The sequence below is a fragment of the Microcaecilia unicolor genome, chromosome 4, assembly GCF_901765095.1.
Source record: "Microcaecilia unicolor chromosome 4, aMicUni1.1, whole genome shotgun sequence".
NCBI lineage: Eukaryota > Metazoa > Chordata > Amphibia > Gymnophiona > Siphonopidae > Microcaecilia > Microcaecilia unicolor.
Window position 1 is genome coordinate 210,134,927 of NC_044034.1, and position 14,476 is coordinate 210,149,402.

The 14,476-nt window shown below is 49.0% G+C and overlaps 1 protein-coding gene across 3 annotated transcripts in view; it reads left to right on the top strand.

Annotated features, from left to right (window-relative positions):
- Positions 1 to 14,476, top strand: part of INCENP (inner centromere protein) — a 320,967-nt gene that overhangs the window by 93,334 nt on the left and 213,157 nt on the right. For all 3 annotated transcript variants that reach the window (XM_030201189.1, XM_030201191.1, XM_030201190.1), the window contains exon 6: positions 969 to 1,002. In XM_030201189.1, coding sequence (XP_030057049.1) covers positions 969 to 1,002 — 34 coding nt within the window. The remainder of the gene's footprint in view (positions 1 to 968; positions 1,003 to 14,476) is intronic.

Here is a 14,476-nt window from a genome sequence, read left to right on the forward strand (position 1 = left end):
TGTACCTTTTCCAATTCTCATCTAGTTGACTTTATTTTCAGGTCAATCTCTGTTATGTCCTTGCCGTTGCAGGGCCCATTTGACCAATGTTCTTTGTTTTGAGTGAGCCTGGGGGTTAGGGATACCCCATGTGTAATATCAGCCTGCTTGTCCTCGTAGAAATTGAAGATACATACCTGTAGCAGGTATTCTCCGAGGACAGCAGGCTGAATATTATCACATCCCACCCTCCTCCCATTTGGAGTTGTTTCTCTTGTATATATATTTTTGCTTTCTACCAAACTGAGGTAGCGTGTTTGCGTCGTGGGCGGGAAGGCGCATGCACACTGTGTTACTCCCGCGCGACACTCCCTTCAAGAAGTCTCTGATTTTTTGCTTTGTAAGTTCTCCTTCTCCTGGGCTGTCACGGACGATGACCCATGTGTGGTAATATTCAGTCTGCTGTCCTCAGAGAATACCTACTACAGGTATGTATCTTAATTTTATCTACCTTCGTCTCCCTCAGCTCCTCCAAGTCTACTGCTCTAGCCTCAAGAGAACAGACTCGTTCTCTGAGAGCTAGGAGCTGTTTACATCGAGCACATACATATAGTCCATATTTTCAGTTGTTGCCAAGAACATATTAGATTCAGAGGGTGGAGCATTTACCGTGTAGAATATGAGGAAGGAGGTGTTTTCTATGTTGGTGCTTCTCAATCCTCTTCTGGAGGCATGCCTAGCTAATCAGATTGCAACAACGAATATGCAGGAAATATATTTGCATACAGCAGAGATACATAATATGCAGATCTGTTTCATGTATATTCATTGTAGTGATCCTGAAAATCTGACTGACGTTGTGCCTCTAGGCAAAGGTTGAGAAGCACTGTGCCAGGTTTTACACTGCTTTTTTTTTCTCATCTAACTGAAAATACAGGGCTACTTGCTTTAAAAAAAAAAAAAGTCACATTTTAATTTTTTTTTCTTAGACATGAGACGATTGACAATACAGCAGAGGATGAGGTAAGGCTTTGGGTTCCTTCTACCCCGTCTCCTACCCCCAATCCCCCCCCCCCCCCAAAAAAAAAAAAATGGTATAAACTTTAAAGCTCCAGGCAGATGCTGTAGAGGCAGTTTTCTTATGTATTATAAAGGCAACTTCTTTGTCCCAGTCATATCAGTCTAGATAATGGGTGTTATGACCTGCTTCCAGCAGATGGCGACAAATAGCTAGTTTGCTAATATCACCCCAAGTAAGGGCTTATGCATACATCAGCTGTTCAGTATACTGCTTATGCATACATCAGCTGTTCAGTATACTGTCTTCAGCAGATGGTAAACTGGCATACTCATACAACAGTGGCTTCTAGAAGCAGTGTACTGATTGTTCTCCAAGGGTGGCAACTGATAGTGCTGGCTCCCTTTTACCCCTCTTTCCCCCCCCCCCCCCCTTATGTGCGTTCTCTCTCCTGCTGGAACCCTTGCAGGGCTTATTTTGCCTCAGTTATGTGCTCGTGTTACTCCTGGTCTACTACTACTTCTACTAATATTTAGCATTTCTATAGCGCTACAAGGCGTACGCAGCGCTGCACAAACATAGAAGAAAGACAGTCCCTGCTCAAAGAGCTTACAATCTAATAGATAAAAAATAAAGTAATCAAATCAATTAATGTGTACAGGAAGGAGGAGAGGAGGGTAGGTGGAGACGAGTGGTTACAAGTGGTTACGAGTCAAAAGCAATGTTAAAGAGGTGGGCTTTCAGTCTAGATTTAAAGGTGACCAAGGATGGGGCAAGACGTAGGGGCTCAGGAAGTTTATTCCAGGCGTAGAGTGCAGCGAGACAGAAGGCGCGAAGTCTGGAGTTGGCAGTAGTGGAGAAGGGAACAGATAAGAAGGATTTATCCATGGAGCGGAGTGCACGGGAAGGGGTGTAGGGAAGGACGAGTGTGGAGAGATACTGGGGAGCAGCAGAGTGAGTACATTTATAGGTTAGTAGAAGAAGTTTGAACAGGATGCGAAAATGGATAGGGAGCCAGTGAAGCGACTTGAGGAGAGGGGTAGTATGAGTAAAGCAACCCTGGCGGAAGACGAGACGGGCAGCAGAGTTTTGAACCGATTGGAGAGGGGAAAGGTGACTAAGTGGGAGGCCAGCAAGAAGCAGATTGCAGTAGTCTAAACGAAAGGTGACAAGGGTGTGAATGAGGGTTTTGGTAGAGTGCTCGGAGAGAAAGGGGCGGATTTTACAGATGTCCCATGTTCCCTTAAGTGATGAGTTTGCCACTATGAGATAGAAACATTTCTTTGAGCTTGCTCTTTCCCCTGGATCAAGTTAAACTGATCTGAGTTTAAAATGAAAAAAAATTCCTTACCATCCCCCCAAACCAGTTGTTCTCAGCCCAGTCCTTGGGACATACCCAGCCAGTCAGGTTTTCAGGGTTGCTTGGGTACTTTCTGGACTGGTTTAGCTGGGTCATAGAGGAAGGAAAAATGAGATCTTATCTGTTTCTTCTTTCATTGGGTCCAGCCAGACCAGTCCAAGACCCTTTGGGACTGGATTATGTTCTGCTTACTGTATTATGCCAGTTGGCTGTGTCAATTCATGAAGATCACTGTACATTTCTCCTTCAGAAACCCCTGCCTTAAGGGAGATTAGGATGGGGGTATCTATTGGGCTTTGTTAAAGAAATACTTGAGAGCTCATGACTGTATGTGTCTTTATATGGAGTACTGTTGTCAAACCAGTGTACTGTCTCCATAGCTAGTAGGAGGATATAAACCCAATGCATCTCGATTTGGTGCAGTGTGCTTAGTTTTTATCTGCATGTACCTTTAGACAATTTTATAACGGCCCACTTGAACATGTAAAATACAATTATAGTGCCAGTATACAATTATCCCCTAGTGCCAGTATGCAATTATCCCCTTGTGCTAGTCTGTTCCCGTTAGAATTAAGGACATCATATTTCTGTGCAGTAATTAAGTTGAGGCAGGTGGAGATACTGAAGACAGCTCACATAGTAAAAATCTATAGATATAGGTATAAAATTCTATTATGCTCCTCACCAGTCAGTAGCAACAGGTGCTGGTTGTTGAGGATTGTAATCCAACACCAGAAGAAAGGACGTGATGTCACTTCTTGCAGGACTTATCTCTTCCTGGTGATAACTTGTGTGAAGCTTGTCTATCATTGGGAAAGACCACAATAGCAGAGCTTGGGTGGTTAGTGGCTGTAGAAGCTCCTTTTTGAACCTGGAGACCATCTGTCTCTGCTCACCTGTTGTGATGCAGGCAGTTCAGTTGACTTGTTGATGCTGGGAGATGCTGCCGTCTCTTGCTGCAGTGTGGTAAGCAGGCTAATGCTTAACCGATGGGCCACAGGTCGATAGCTGTATTAATGGTGGGGAGAGATATATAAAATATCAAAACAAATAAACATTTTCTATATATCTTGTAACCAGGTACCTCTGTGTGCAGCCAAGGATAGAACAATCTCCTCCAGCCACAGGCTCCCGGTACAGTCAAGAAATAAATGTCCGCCAGCAACTTCAATCTTAAGGACTTTATTCCATGCAGGTTTCTAGTAGACCTGATACACAGTTCCAACAGCAGCATTCACCTTCAATCTTAAAGCACATGTAAGCCCCCTGAAAGTGTGTGGCACATAGTCCCCTTTTAGCAGTAGGCTATCAGCACATACCAGGATGCAATACAGGCCCACAGTCAGCTCCAGTCTGGGCTGTTTATCCAGTGCACAATAAACAGTAGTTCAGTTCCAGATAGAAGCAGTTCATTCAATTCATCATCACCGTTAAATCACAAAGCAGCAGTCTCCACCTTCTACTCTCTCTACCTTCAGGAGAGTTCAATACTGTAGGAACTCCTCATACCCAAGGGATTTCATCCTGCATTAGCTTCACTGGTAAATTCAATACTTTAGGGACCTCCCTTACCCAAGGATTTTCAGCCTGCCAATACTTTTGGGACTGCCTCACACCCAAGGGATTTCAGCCTGCTTCAGTACTTTAGGGACCTCTCTTACCCAAGGGTTTTCAGCCTGCAACTACTTCTCTCCCCTGGGACTCCTTCCCACTTGCCTAATCAATCCCTGGCTTTTGCTCTCACAACCAATCATTCTCCTTCCCTTAGCTTCCCCCACACCCATACCAGCTGAGTTAACCATTAGACTAATGATGAGCTCCAGCACATAGGGTTTCCTAACTCTTTCCCCCTAGTGGCAGCCCATCTACACATCCTGCAAGCTTACACCCATGTCTTCTCCCATTGCAGCTAGGAGTCCAGTCCGGGTTCCTCATCTCCCCCCCTGGCTCCTTGCCTGCAATGCCTTCTGGGACTTGCATTTCAGACTGAAACTGCCTTAACCCAACTATCCTGGATGTGACTTTATCACAGTCTGTTAAGCCACAGTCTGATTATCCATTTCTCCTCCTTTTAATTTGTGGAAATAAAGTTCAGCATACAGGTTGTAGGCGATATTTTCAATATAAAGCTAATGCTCAAAAAGTTTCACAGATGTTATCCTGACCTGTCCTCGTCAAGTCATTGAAGAAATAATTTAGTTAACACTGGGTTTAAATCCTACTAATTATGCCATTAAACTCAGTAAAAGAGGGTGGGGGTGTAGATAGAGGAATACGTCAGTAATATAGGTGAATTGAAAAGTGAAATTAGAATGATCAAACACTCAGAAATTAGCACAATAAGACTGAGACCATTGGCTTTCTCACCCATTGTCAGATATAGGACCTTCCAACTTAACATAAGAATAGCCATACTGAGTAAGACTAATGATCCTTCCTTAGCATCAGCAGCAGATGAATCCAGGAACTGGTGGGTTGTATCTGTCTATCAGCAGGTGGAGATAGAGATAGCCAAACTGAAGTACTACTACTACTTAACATTTCTAGAGCGCTACTAGGGTTGCGCAGCGCTGTACAGTTTTAACAATGAAGGACAATCCCTGCTCAAAGGAGCTTACAATCTAAAGGACGAAATATCAAGTTGGGGCAGTCTATATTTCCTGAATAGAGGTATAGTGGTTAGGAGCCAAAGGCAACATTGAAGAGGTGGGCTTTGAGCAAGGATTTGAAGATGGGCAGAGAGGGGGCCTGGCGTATAGGCTCAGGGAGTTTATTCCAAGCATGGGGTGGGGCGAGGCAGAAAGGGCGGAGCCTGGAGTTGGCGGTGGTGAAGAAGGGTACTGAAAGGAGGGATTTGTCTTGAGAGTGGAGATTACGGGTAGGAACGTAAGGGGAGATGAGGGTAGAGAGGTAAGGAGGGCCTGCAGATCGGGTGCATTTGTAGGTTAGTAGGAAAAGCTTGAACTGTATGCGGTACCTGATCGGAAGCCAGTGAAGTGACTTGAGGAGAAGAGGGGTGATATGAGTATATTGGTCCAGGTGGAAGATAAGACGTGCAGCAGAGTTCTGAATGGACTGAAGGGGGGATAGATGGCTAAGTGGGAGGCCAGTGAGGAGTAGGTTGCAGTAGGCAAGGCGAGAGGTAATGAGAGAGTGGATGAGAGTTCGGGTGGTGTGCTCAGAGAGGAAAGGGCGAATTTTGCTAATGTTATAGAGGAAGAAGCGACAGGTCTTGGCTATCTGCTGGATTTGCACAGAGAAGGAGAGGGAGGAGTCGAAGATGACTCCAAGGTTGCAGGCAGATGAGACGGGGACGATGAGGGTGTTATCAACTGAGATAGAGAGTGGAGGGAGAGGGGAAATGGGTTGGGTGGGAAGACAATAAGCTCGGTCTTGGCCTTGTTCAGTTTTAGGTGGCGGTTGGACATCCAGGCAGCAATGTTGGATAAGCAGGCCGATACTTTGGCCTGGGTTTCCGCAGTGATGTCTGGTGTGGAGAGATAAAGCTGGGTGTCTTCAGCATTATGATGGTATTGGAAACCATGAGATGAGATCAGGGAGCCCAGGGAAGAGGTGTAGATTGAAAAAAGAAGGGGTCCAAGGACAGATCCCTGAGGAACTCCAACAGAGAGCGGGATGGGGGTGGAGGAAGAACCATGAGAATGTACTCTGAAGGTACGGTGGGAGAGATAAGAGGAGAACCAGGAGAGGACAGAGCCCTGGAACCCAAATGATGACAGTGTAGCAAGAAGTAAGTTGTGATTGACAGTGTCGAAAGCGGCGGATAGGTCGAGGAGGATGAGGATGGAGTAGTGACCTTTGGGTTTGGCAAGGAACAGGTCATTGCAGACTTTAGACAGTGCAGTTTCTGTCGAGTGTAGGGGGCGAAATCCGGATTGAAGCGGATCAAGGATGGCATGAGAGGAAAGAAAATCAAGGCAACGGCTGTGAATGGCGCGTTCAAGTATCTTGGAGAGGAAGGGTAGGATGGAAATGGGTGGGGTGTTGGAGGGACAGGTAGGATCAAGTGATGGTTTTTTTGAGGAGTGGTATGACTTCCGCATGCTTGAAGGTGTCAGGGACAGTTGCAGTGGAGGAGAGAGGTTGAGGATATGACAGATGGGAGGGGGGGGTAACAGTAGGAGAGATGGTGTTAAGTAAGTTGGTGGGGATGGGGTCTGGACGGGAGAGGACATGGATGGGCAGTGAGTTCGTGCGGTATACAGCGGTGGGGGGAGGGGGAAAAGATTAGGAAGGGACAGGGCAAGGAAGAGAATGTGTATAGGGGCCATAAGTAGTGATTGAGGTGTTTACGGGTGGTAGGTAGAGGGGCTGGCGGCGGGTAGGTAGGTTGATGGGGGGCAAGCAGGCAGGTAGGTTGCCGGGCTGGGAAAGTCATTGAAAGCAGGCGGCCAGCCCCTCTCTGTTAGTATATCTGTCTCCAGCAGGTTGTGGATGTCTCCTTTTCATCTCCTGGATTTTCTTGCTTGGGGAGTCTCCTGGGCTGGTTAGCCAGTTGAGATAGGGGGTGTTTGGCTGATGGTACCATCTTTAGGGGCATAATGGGGGGGATTCCGGCTCACCCCTCTCCTCCCTTTTCTCCCAGTTTTCTGACAGGGCTGTCTGTGGCTCAGCTCCCTTCCTCAAAGTAAACAAAGAAAAAAAACCTAAAATAAATGGAGAAATACTGCAGATTAGAACCAGGCATGCGCTGTTCTGTGTGCCTGAATTGCAGCCTGTACAGAGAGTTAGCTTTGTTTATCTGACTTACCTCTGGGAGATGCTTTTGTCTCTGGAGCACCGCATGGCAAGATGAGTGCCGGGTTCGGTCTGGGCAGCGGAAACAGTCGAGCACTGTTCCCACTGCGGGAAACAGTGGACAGCAGCTGGCTTATGCATTGTGGAGTACGTAGACATTAGAGGGGAAGAGGGAGTGCTTGCTTCTGCCGATGGCTTGTCTTCCCAAGTTGTGCTTTCTGACGCGAACACCATTTTGTCCAGTGCTATGATTACTCTTTCTCGTCTGAGGCTATGAGGGTGCCAGCTTCACAGGGGGGCTCCGATTTCCCAGTGTTGACTGGGCTGCCTGAAACGTTGTCAGGGTCTTTGCCGGGAGTGCTTCCAGCAGCTGAGTGGTCAGGGTTTTTTTTTTCTCCCCGGAATTTATTCTTCTGATGTATCAGGGCTTTGTTTTGAAGCGCAATTTCCCTCAGTCTCTTCTTGCTGCGGGTCCGGTGGCCCCATTTGGGGCAGATCCTTCCTTCCCAGGTTGCTGATCCAGCCCTTAAACGCTGAAGATTGGCCTCTGTTTTTGAGGAAGGGTTCTTGGTACCCACGCGGTCTTCCTCTTTGTTCACAGCCCCTTTTGAAGGGTCTTTGGGGCATCCTGAACTAGATGAGGTAGAGAATGGTGAATTGTTCCAGGAGCCAGATGTTGTTTTCGCCGTGCGTCTTTTTCTTAAAGAAGAGCCTCCAAACGCGTGGCAATAGTACAGACTTTACAAGATCTTTTACAGTTAGGGGCCATCATTCTAGTACCTCCTCCAGAGCTGCACACAGGTCGATAATGGCATTATTTCATGGTTTCCAAGAAAGAGGGTTTCTTTTGCCCCATCCTGGATCTGAGGAAACTCAACCAATTTCTCAAAGTTTGCTGCTTCCGTATGGAGACCGTGCAGTTCGTCATTGCAGCAGTCCAGCCAGGAGAATTTTTAATGGCTCTGGACCTGAAGGAAGCATACTTGCATATTCCAATTGTCTCCTCATCAGCGGGTCCTTCGGTTCACCGTCTTGGGGCAACATTTTCAGTTTTGTCCCTTGCCCTTTGACCTTGTGACCACTCCTCGCACCTTCTCAAAGGTCATGGTGATGGTGGCGGCCTTTCTCAAAAAAGAAGGCATTCAAGTTCAACCTTTTCTCCATGACTGGCTCATTCGGGCAGACTCAGAACAGGAGAGCTGCTTGGCTTTCAACAGTTGTTGCTCTGTTGCAGTCTCAGGGCAGGGTGATCAATTTTGCCAAAAGTTGTCTTGTGCCAACTCGGTCCCTGGAGTACCTGGGTGTTCGGTTCGGTTCAACATGTTGCAGAGATTGGTATTCCTGGCAGAAGACCAGCAACTCAAGCTGTGGTCGCAAGTTCGCAACATTTTATGGTTGGGATTATGTGCAGGTGCTGAGCTCGATGGTGGCCAAACTGGAGGTGGCGAGGGCTCACATACAGCCCTTACAGCTTGCCCTTCTGAGCAGATGGTCACTGATCTCCCAGGACTATCAGCGTTGTCTGCGGTGGTTGCCGTGGCTCAGCATGTCTTAGTGGCTTCGTCTTGCCAACTTGCGACGGGGAATGCCTTTGGCATCCCTGCAAGGAGTGGTATTGGTGACAGATGCCAGCCTTTCAGGCTGAGGAGCCCATTGTCTCTACCATTAAATCCAGAGGTGCTGGATGGAGATAGAAGCGAAGTGGCCCATCAACCTTGTGGAGCTGCGGGCGGTGGTGAATGCAGTTTCAGGACCTGTCGGAAGGCAAGGTTGTCAGACAACACGACAACAGTTGCCTACATCAGTCGGCAGGGAGGCACACAGAGTTTGCCTCTTAGGCTGACGTGCACGCCTACTGGAATGGGCGAAAGAGCATGTGCTGTGTCTTTCGGCGGCACATATTGTGGGACTGAGCAATGTTCAAACGGATTTTCTCAGTCAGAATAGGCTGGATCCGGCAGAATGGGAGTTGTCCACAGAGGCATTTTTCCTGATCTGTCGGACGTGGATCCCGGCAGAATGGAATTTGTCCGTGGAGGCGTTTCTCCTGACTTGTCATAGGTAGGAAACACCAGACTTCGATCTGAATGGCAACCAAGGAGAATGCCAAAGTGTAGAGATTCTTCAGCCAAAAGCAACAGCTCAGATCCGAAGGATTGGACGCTCTACTTCAGCCTTGACCGGAGGAGTATCTGCTTTGTGTCTTCCCACCCTGGCCCTTAATAGGCTGAGTGCTGCACAGGATCATACGACACAAAGGTCCAGTCGTCTTAGTAGCCCTGGACTGGCCGCAACAACCTTGGTACATGTATTTGATTCATCTTCTGAGGGGCACGCCTCTTCATTTTCCGGTGTCGCTGGATCTTCTCCATCAAGGTTCGATGGAGGCGCCCTCTCGCTTAAATGGTCTTATTGCCTGGCTCTTGAGAGGTCTAGGTTGAGGAAAAACAGTTACTCGGGTGCAGTGATAGCTACCTTGCTGCAAGTTAGAAAGCGTTCTACCACAACGGCTTATACTCGAGTGTGATGAATCTTTGCGACATGGTATTCTTCGCACATGGGATGTCCTTTTACGGCATCTGTTTCTTGGATCCTGGCCTTTTCATTACAGATTGCGCTGGTGGCCCACCCTGGATGTAGTTTGTTTTCTCTGGGGAACGCTTCATTTTCGCCCTCCTCTTTGACGACCTTGTCCGTCTTGGTGTCTGAATCTGGCCCTTAGGGTGATACAGGCATCTCGCTCTGAAAACAGTGTTTTTGGTGGCTTTGGGGTCAGCTCGTAGAGTCTCGGAGCTTCAAGCATTGTCGTGATCCCTTTCTGCAGTTTTCGGAAGCGGGTGTTAACGTTTCATCAGGTTCTGTCGTTTCTGACGAAGGTCGTTTCCTCCTTTCACCTTAATCAGTCCCGTTTTGGACGCTTGTTGGATGTGCGTCTGGTTCTGCTTCACTATTTGCAGATCTCAAATGACTTTAGGCAGTCTGATCATCTTTGTGCTGTTTTGGGTGCCTTGTGGTTTCTAAGGCAACTATTGCCCATTGGCTTAAGGAAGCCATTGTGTCTATGTATATTTTGGAAGGTTGGGCTGTGCCGGAGGCTCTCCAGGCGCATCCTTCAAGGGCTCTACCGACTTTGTGGGCAAAGACTTCTATGCTTCCTTTGGACAAGATTTGTCGAGCGGCTACTTGGGCTTCTCAACATACCTTTTGGATTAGATGTTGTGGTGTGAGCTGACACGCAGTTTGGGGCTGCAGTGTTGTCTCGTTGTTGGTGTCTTCCCACCCTTCTTAGGAACTGCTTTGCTACACAAATTCCTAGATTCATCTGCTGCTGACGCTAATGATGGTAAAATTAGGTCTTACCTGATCATTTTCTTTCCTTTAGTTGCAGCAGATGAATCCAGGACCCCATCCTGTTTTCTTTGGCCGCTGTGATTGCTCCTTCATCTTGTTGATCGCCCGGTGCCTCTCTTTTCAGGGTGCCGTGATTTCTTTTGAGGTGCACGTTAAAAAAAATAAAGGAAAGAAGAAGCAGTGTATAACTTAGATTGAATCTTGGTTGGTTGATATTGAATTGCAATATTTAGTTGTGAGGAAAGTTTGCATTTTCAGTTTTTCCTACTGCTTTGGATACGACATATAATAACTGAGAAAGGGGCTGGTCGTCTGCTATCAATGCCTTCAGTTTGGCTATCTCTATCTTCACCTGCTGGTAGACACATACCACCCACCAGTTCCTGGATTCTTCTGCTGCAAGTAAAGGAAAGAAAATTATCAGGTAAGACCTAATTTTACTATCTAGCCCAGTATCCTGCTTTCAACAGTGGCCAATCCAGGTCACAAGTATCTGGCAGAAACCCAATTAGTAGCAACATTCCAGTCTACCAGTCCAGTGCAAGCATGGCTTCCCCATGTCTGTCAACAGCAGGCTATGGATTTTTCCTCCATGAACTTGTCCAAACACTTCTCAGAGTACAAGCAGACGTTTATATTCTCACAAGTGGGTAACGCTGATCCGCGTCGCTCGGTCCAGCATTTGCCGAAGCCAAAAAAGAGCTTTGTGGAGTACAAGCGCCTTCCCTCCCGTCACACAAATGCGGTCTCAGTTCTTCTTTTTCTGCGTGAAGAGAAGGTGTTTTTTTTTTCTTGTCCTCTCCTCATTCACTTGGTTAGATATAGTTGTGCTCCTTTTATCAGAACCTTTTTTCCCTTCCTTTCTTAGAATAGTTTTACCCAGTTTTAAGTTTTATTATTTTTTTCCATATCATCATGCTGATCAATCCATAGACTGGTGGGTTGTGTCCATCTACCAGCAGGTGGAGATAGAGAGCAATCCTTTTGCCTCCCTATATGTGGTCATGTGCTGCCGGAAACTCCCCAGTATGTTCTCTATCTCAGCAGGTGGTGATCACACACAGCAGCAGCTCTGGCTAGGTCTCCAAGCCTAATTTTTAGGTTTTGTTGAGAACCTGGGGTTGAGGGCTCTTCTTGAGCAAGTGCAAACCTGGTGGTGCCAGGTACCTCCTTTTCTCCCCCTCCCGCTGGCTCCGTAAAAAAAAAAAAAATTTTTTGACGTCTTTAAGGGCGTTTATTTTAACGTTTATTTCAACGTTGATTGCAGCTGCTCACTGGGACACCAGTTCGTTACAGCTCGGAGCGAGAAGCATGTAATTTTACCTTTTTATAGCGGGCAGGGGGTTCCCCGTTCGGTCTCCACGTGGCTTATGGCGTCGGAGGGCGAGGGTGCGAGGATTCGCTCCCCGGACCGCGTGGGTGCGTCTAGTGGGGATGCTGGGGACGAAGCGCCCGCCTAGAACCTTCCACGTGCATGAGGCCATGCGCACCTTGATTTCGGCTCAATGGGATGTCCCAGAAGCGAGCCTCAAAGTGGCTAGGGCTATGTCCCGCCTCTATCCTCTGCCTGAAGGTGAATGGGAGGCCTTTCTTTGGCCTACCGTGGATTCTTTAATCACTGCAGTGACTAAGAAAACGGCGTTGCCGGTGGAAGGTGGCACGGCCCTAAAGGACGCCCAAGACAGAAGATTGGAGGCAGCCTTAAGGTCATCCTTCGAGGCGGCTGCTTTAAGTTTGCAGGCCTCAGTTTGCGGCTCCTATGTGGCCAGGGCGTGCCTGACGATTGTGCAGTGGGCTTCCCCCTCGGATCCTTCCTTGAGGGCTGATTGGCCGGACCTGGAATCGGGTTTGGCTTATTTGGCAGACTTGCTGTATTATGTCTTGAGAGCCTCAGCTAAAGGTATGGCTCAGACAGTCTCTGCGCGGCGGTGGCTTTGGCTGAAGCATTGGTCTGCGGACCACGCCTCTAAGTCTCGCCTGGCTAAGTTGCCTTTTAAAGGCAAGCTGCTTTTTGGGGTTGAGCTGGACAAAATTGTGACCGATCTCGGCACGTCTAAGGGCAAGAGGTTACCAGAGGTCAGGGCTCGGGCCAGTGCTCGCCCCGGTAACTCCAAAGGACGGTTTCAGGAAGCCTGTCGGTATCGCCCGGGCAAGTCGGGCTCCTCTGCCCCCTCTTCCTTCAAGAGGAACTTCTCCCCCAAGCAGCATTCCTTTCGCAGAGACCGCCGTCCCGGAGGTGCTTCCTTCGGTCCTCCCCCAGGGTCTCGTACCCAATGACGGGGCCTTGGTCCATGGCCCAGTGCAGATTAGAGGACGCCTGTCCTCGTTTCTGGGCGAGTGGACCAGGGTAACTTCAGACGCTTGGGTGCTGGAAGTCATCAGAGACGGCTGCAAGCTAGAGTTCTGCAGACCCTTAAGAGACGGGTTTGTACACTCTCCCTGCAAGTCTCCGGCCCAAGCTGTGGCAGTGCAGCAGACTTTGGACAATCTGATCCGCCTGGGTGCGGTCGTTCCGGTGCCAGAAGATCAGCTTGGTAAGGGACGTTACTCCATTTACTTTGTGGTACCAAAGAAAGGAGGTTCTGTACGGCCTATCCTCGACCTCAAAGGGGTCAATCGGGCCTTGAAAGTTTGGCACTTCCGAATGGAGACTCTCCACTCTGTTATAGCGGCAGTGAAGGCAGGGGAGTTCCTGGCATCCTTGGACATCAAGGAAGCTTACCTGCATATTCCCATCTGGCCTCCTCATCAACGCTTTCTGCGTTTTGCAGTCCTGGGCCGACACTTCCAGTTCAGAGCCCTCCCGTTTGGGTTGGCTACTGCTCCGCGGACCTTCTCCAAAGTAATGGTGGTCATCGCAGCCTTCCTACGAAAGGAAGGGAGTACAAGTCCATCCTTATCTGGACGACAGGTTGATCCGAGCCCCCTCTTATGCAGAGTGCGGCAGAGCTGTAGACCGGGTGTTTGCTCTTCTGAGCTCCCTGGGGTGGATCATCAACTGGGAGAAAAGCCAGCTGCGCCCGACTCAGTCCCTGGAATATCTGGGAGTTTGTTTCGACACCCAAGTGGGCAGAGTGTTCCTGCCGGACAATCGAATTTTCAAGCTTCAGGCTCAGGTGGACCAGTTCCTAGTAGCCTCTCCTCTTCGGGCTTGGGACTATGTGCAGCTGTTGGGCTCTATGACGGCCACGATGGAAGTAGTGCCCTGGGCCAGGGCTCATATGAGACCACTACAACTCTCTCTGCTGCAGCGCTGGACTCCAGTGTTGGAGGATTACGCTGTGCGCCTTCCCTTGGACCTAGCGGTGCGCAAGGCGCTGAGCTGGTGGCTGAGGACAGACAAGTTGTCTGCAGGGATGCCTCTTTTGACCCCGGAGTGGGTTGTCGTCACGACGGACGCCTCTTTGACGGGCTGGGGAGCCCATTGCTTGTGAAGGACAGCGCAGGGGCTCTGGTCTCCTGCAGAGGCAAAGTGGTCTATCAACCTCCTGGAACTCAGAGCCATTCGGTTGGTGCTTTTGGAGTTTCTCCCGGTACTGGCGTTGAAGCCAGTACGGGTCCTGTCGGACAATGCCAGGGCTGTGGCCTATGTCAATCGCCAGGGAGGTACCAAGAGCGCCCCTCTAGCCAAGGAGGCCATGAATCTATGCCAGTGGGCGGAAGCGAACCTGGAACAGCTGTCGGCGGCTCACATTGCTGGAGTCATGAATGTCAAGGCGGACTTTCTCAGTCGCCATACCTTGGATCCCGGAAAGTGGCAGCTATCGGCTCAGGCGTTCTTGGACATCACGAAGCGCTGGGGCCAGCCGAGCCTAGACCTGATGGCGTCATCGGCCAATTGCCAAGTGCCGCGCTTTTTCAGCAGAGGACGGGACCCTCGATCTCTGGGAGTAGATGCTCTTCTCCAACAGTGGCTGACACAGGAGCTTCTCTATGTGTTCCCGCCCTGGCCCATGTTGGGCAGGGTACTAAATCGGGTGGCAAAGCATCCGGCCCGAATAATCCTGGTG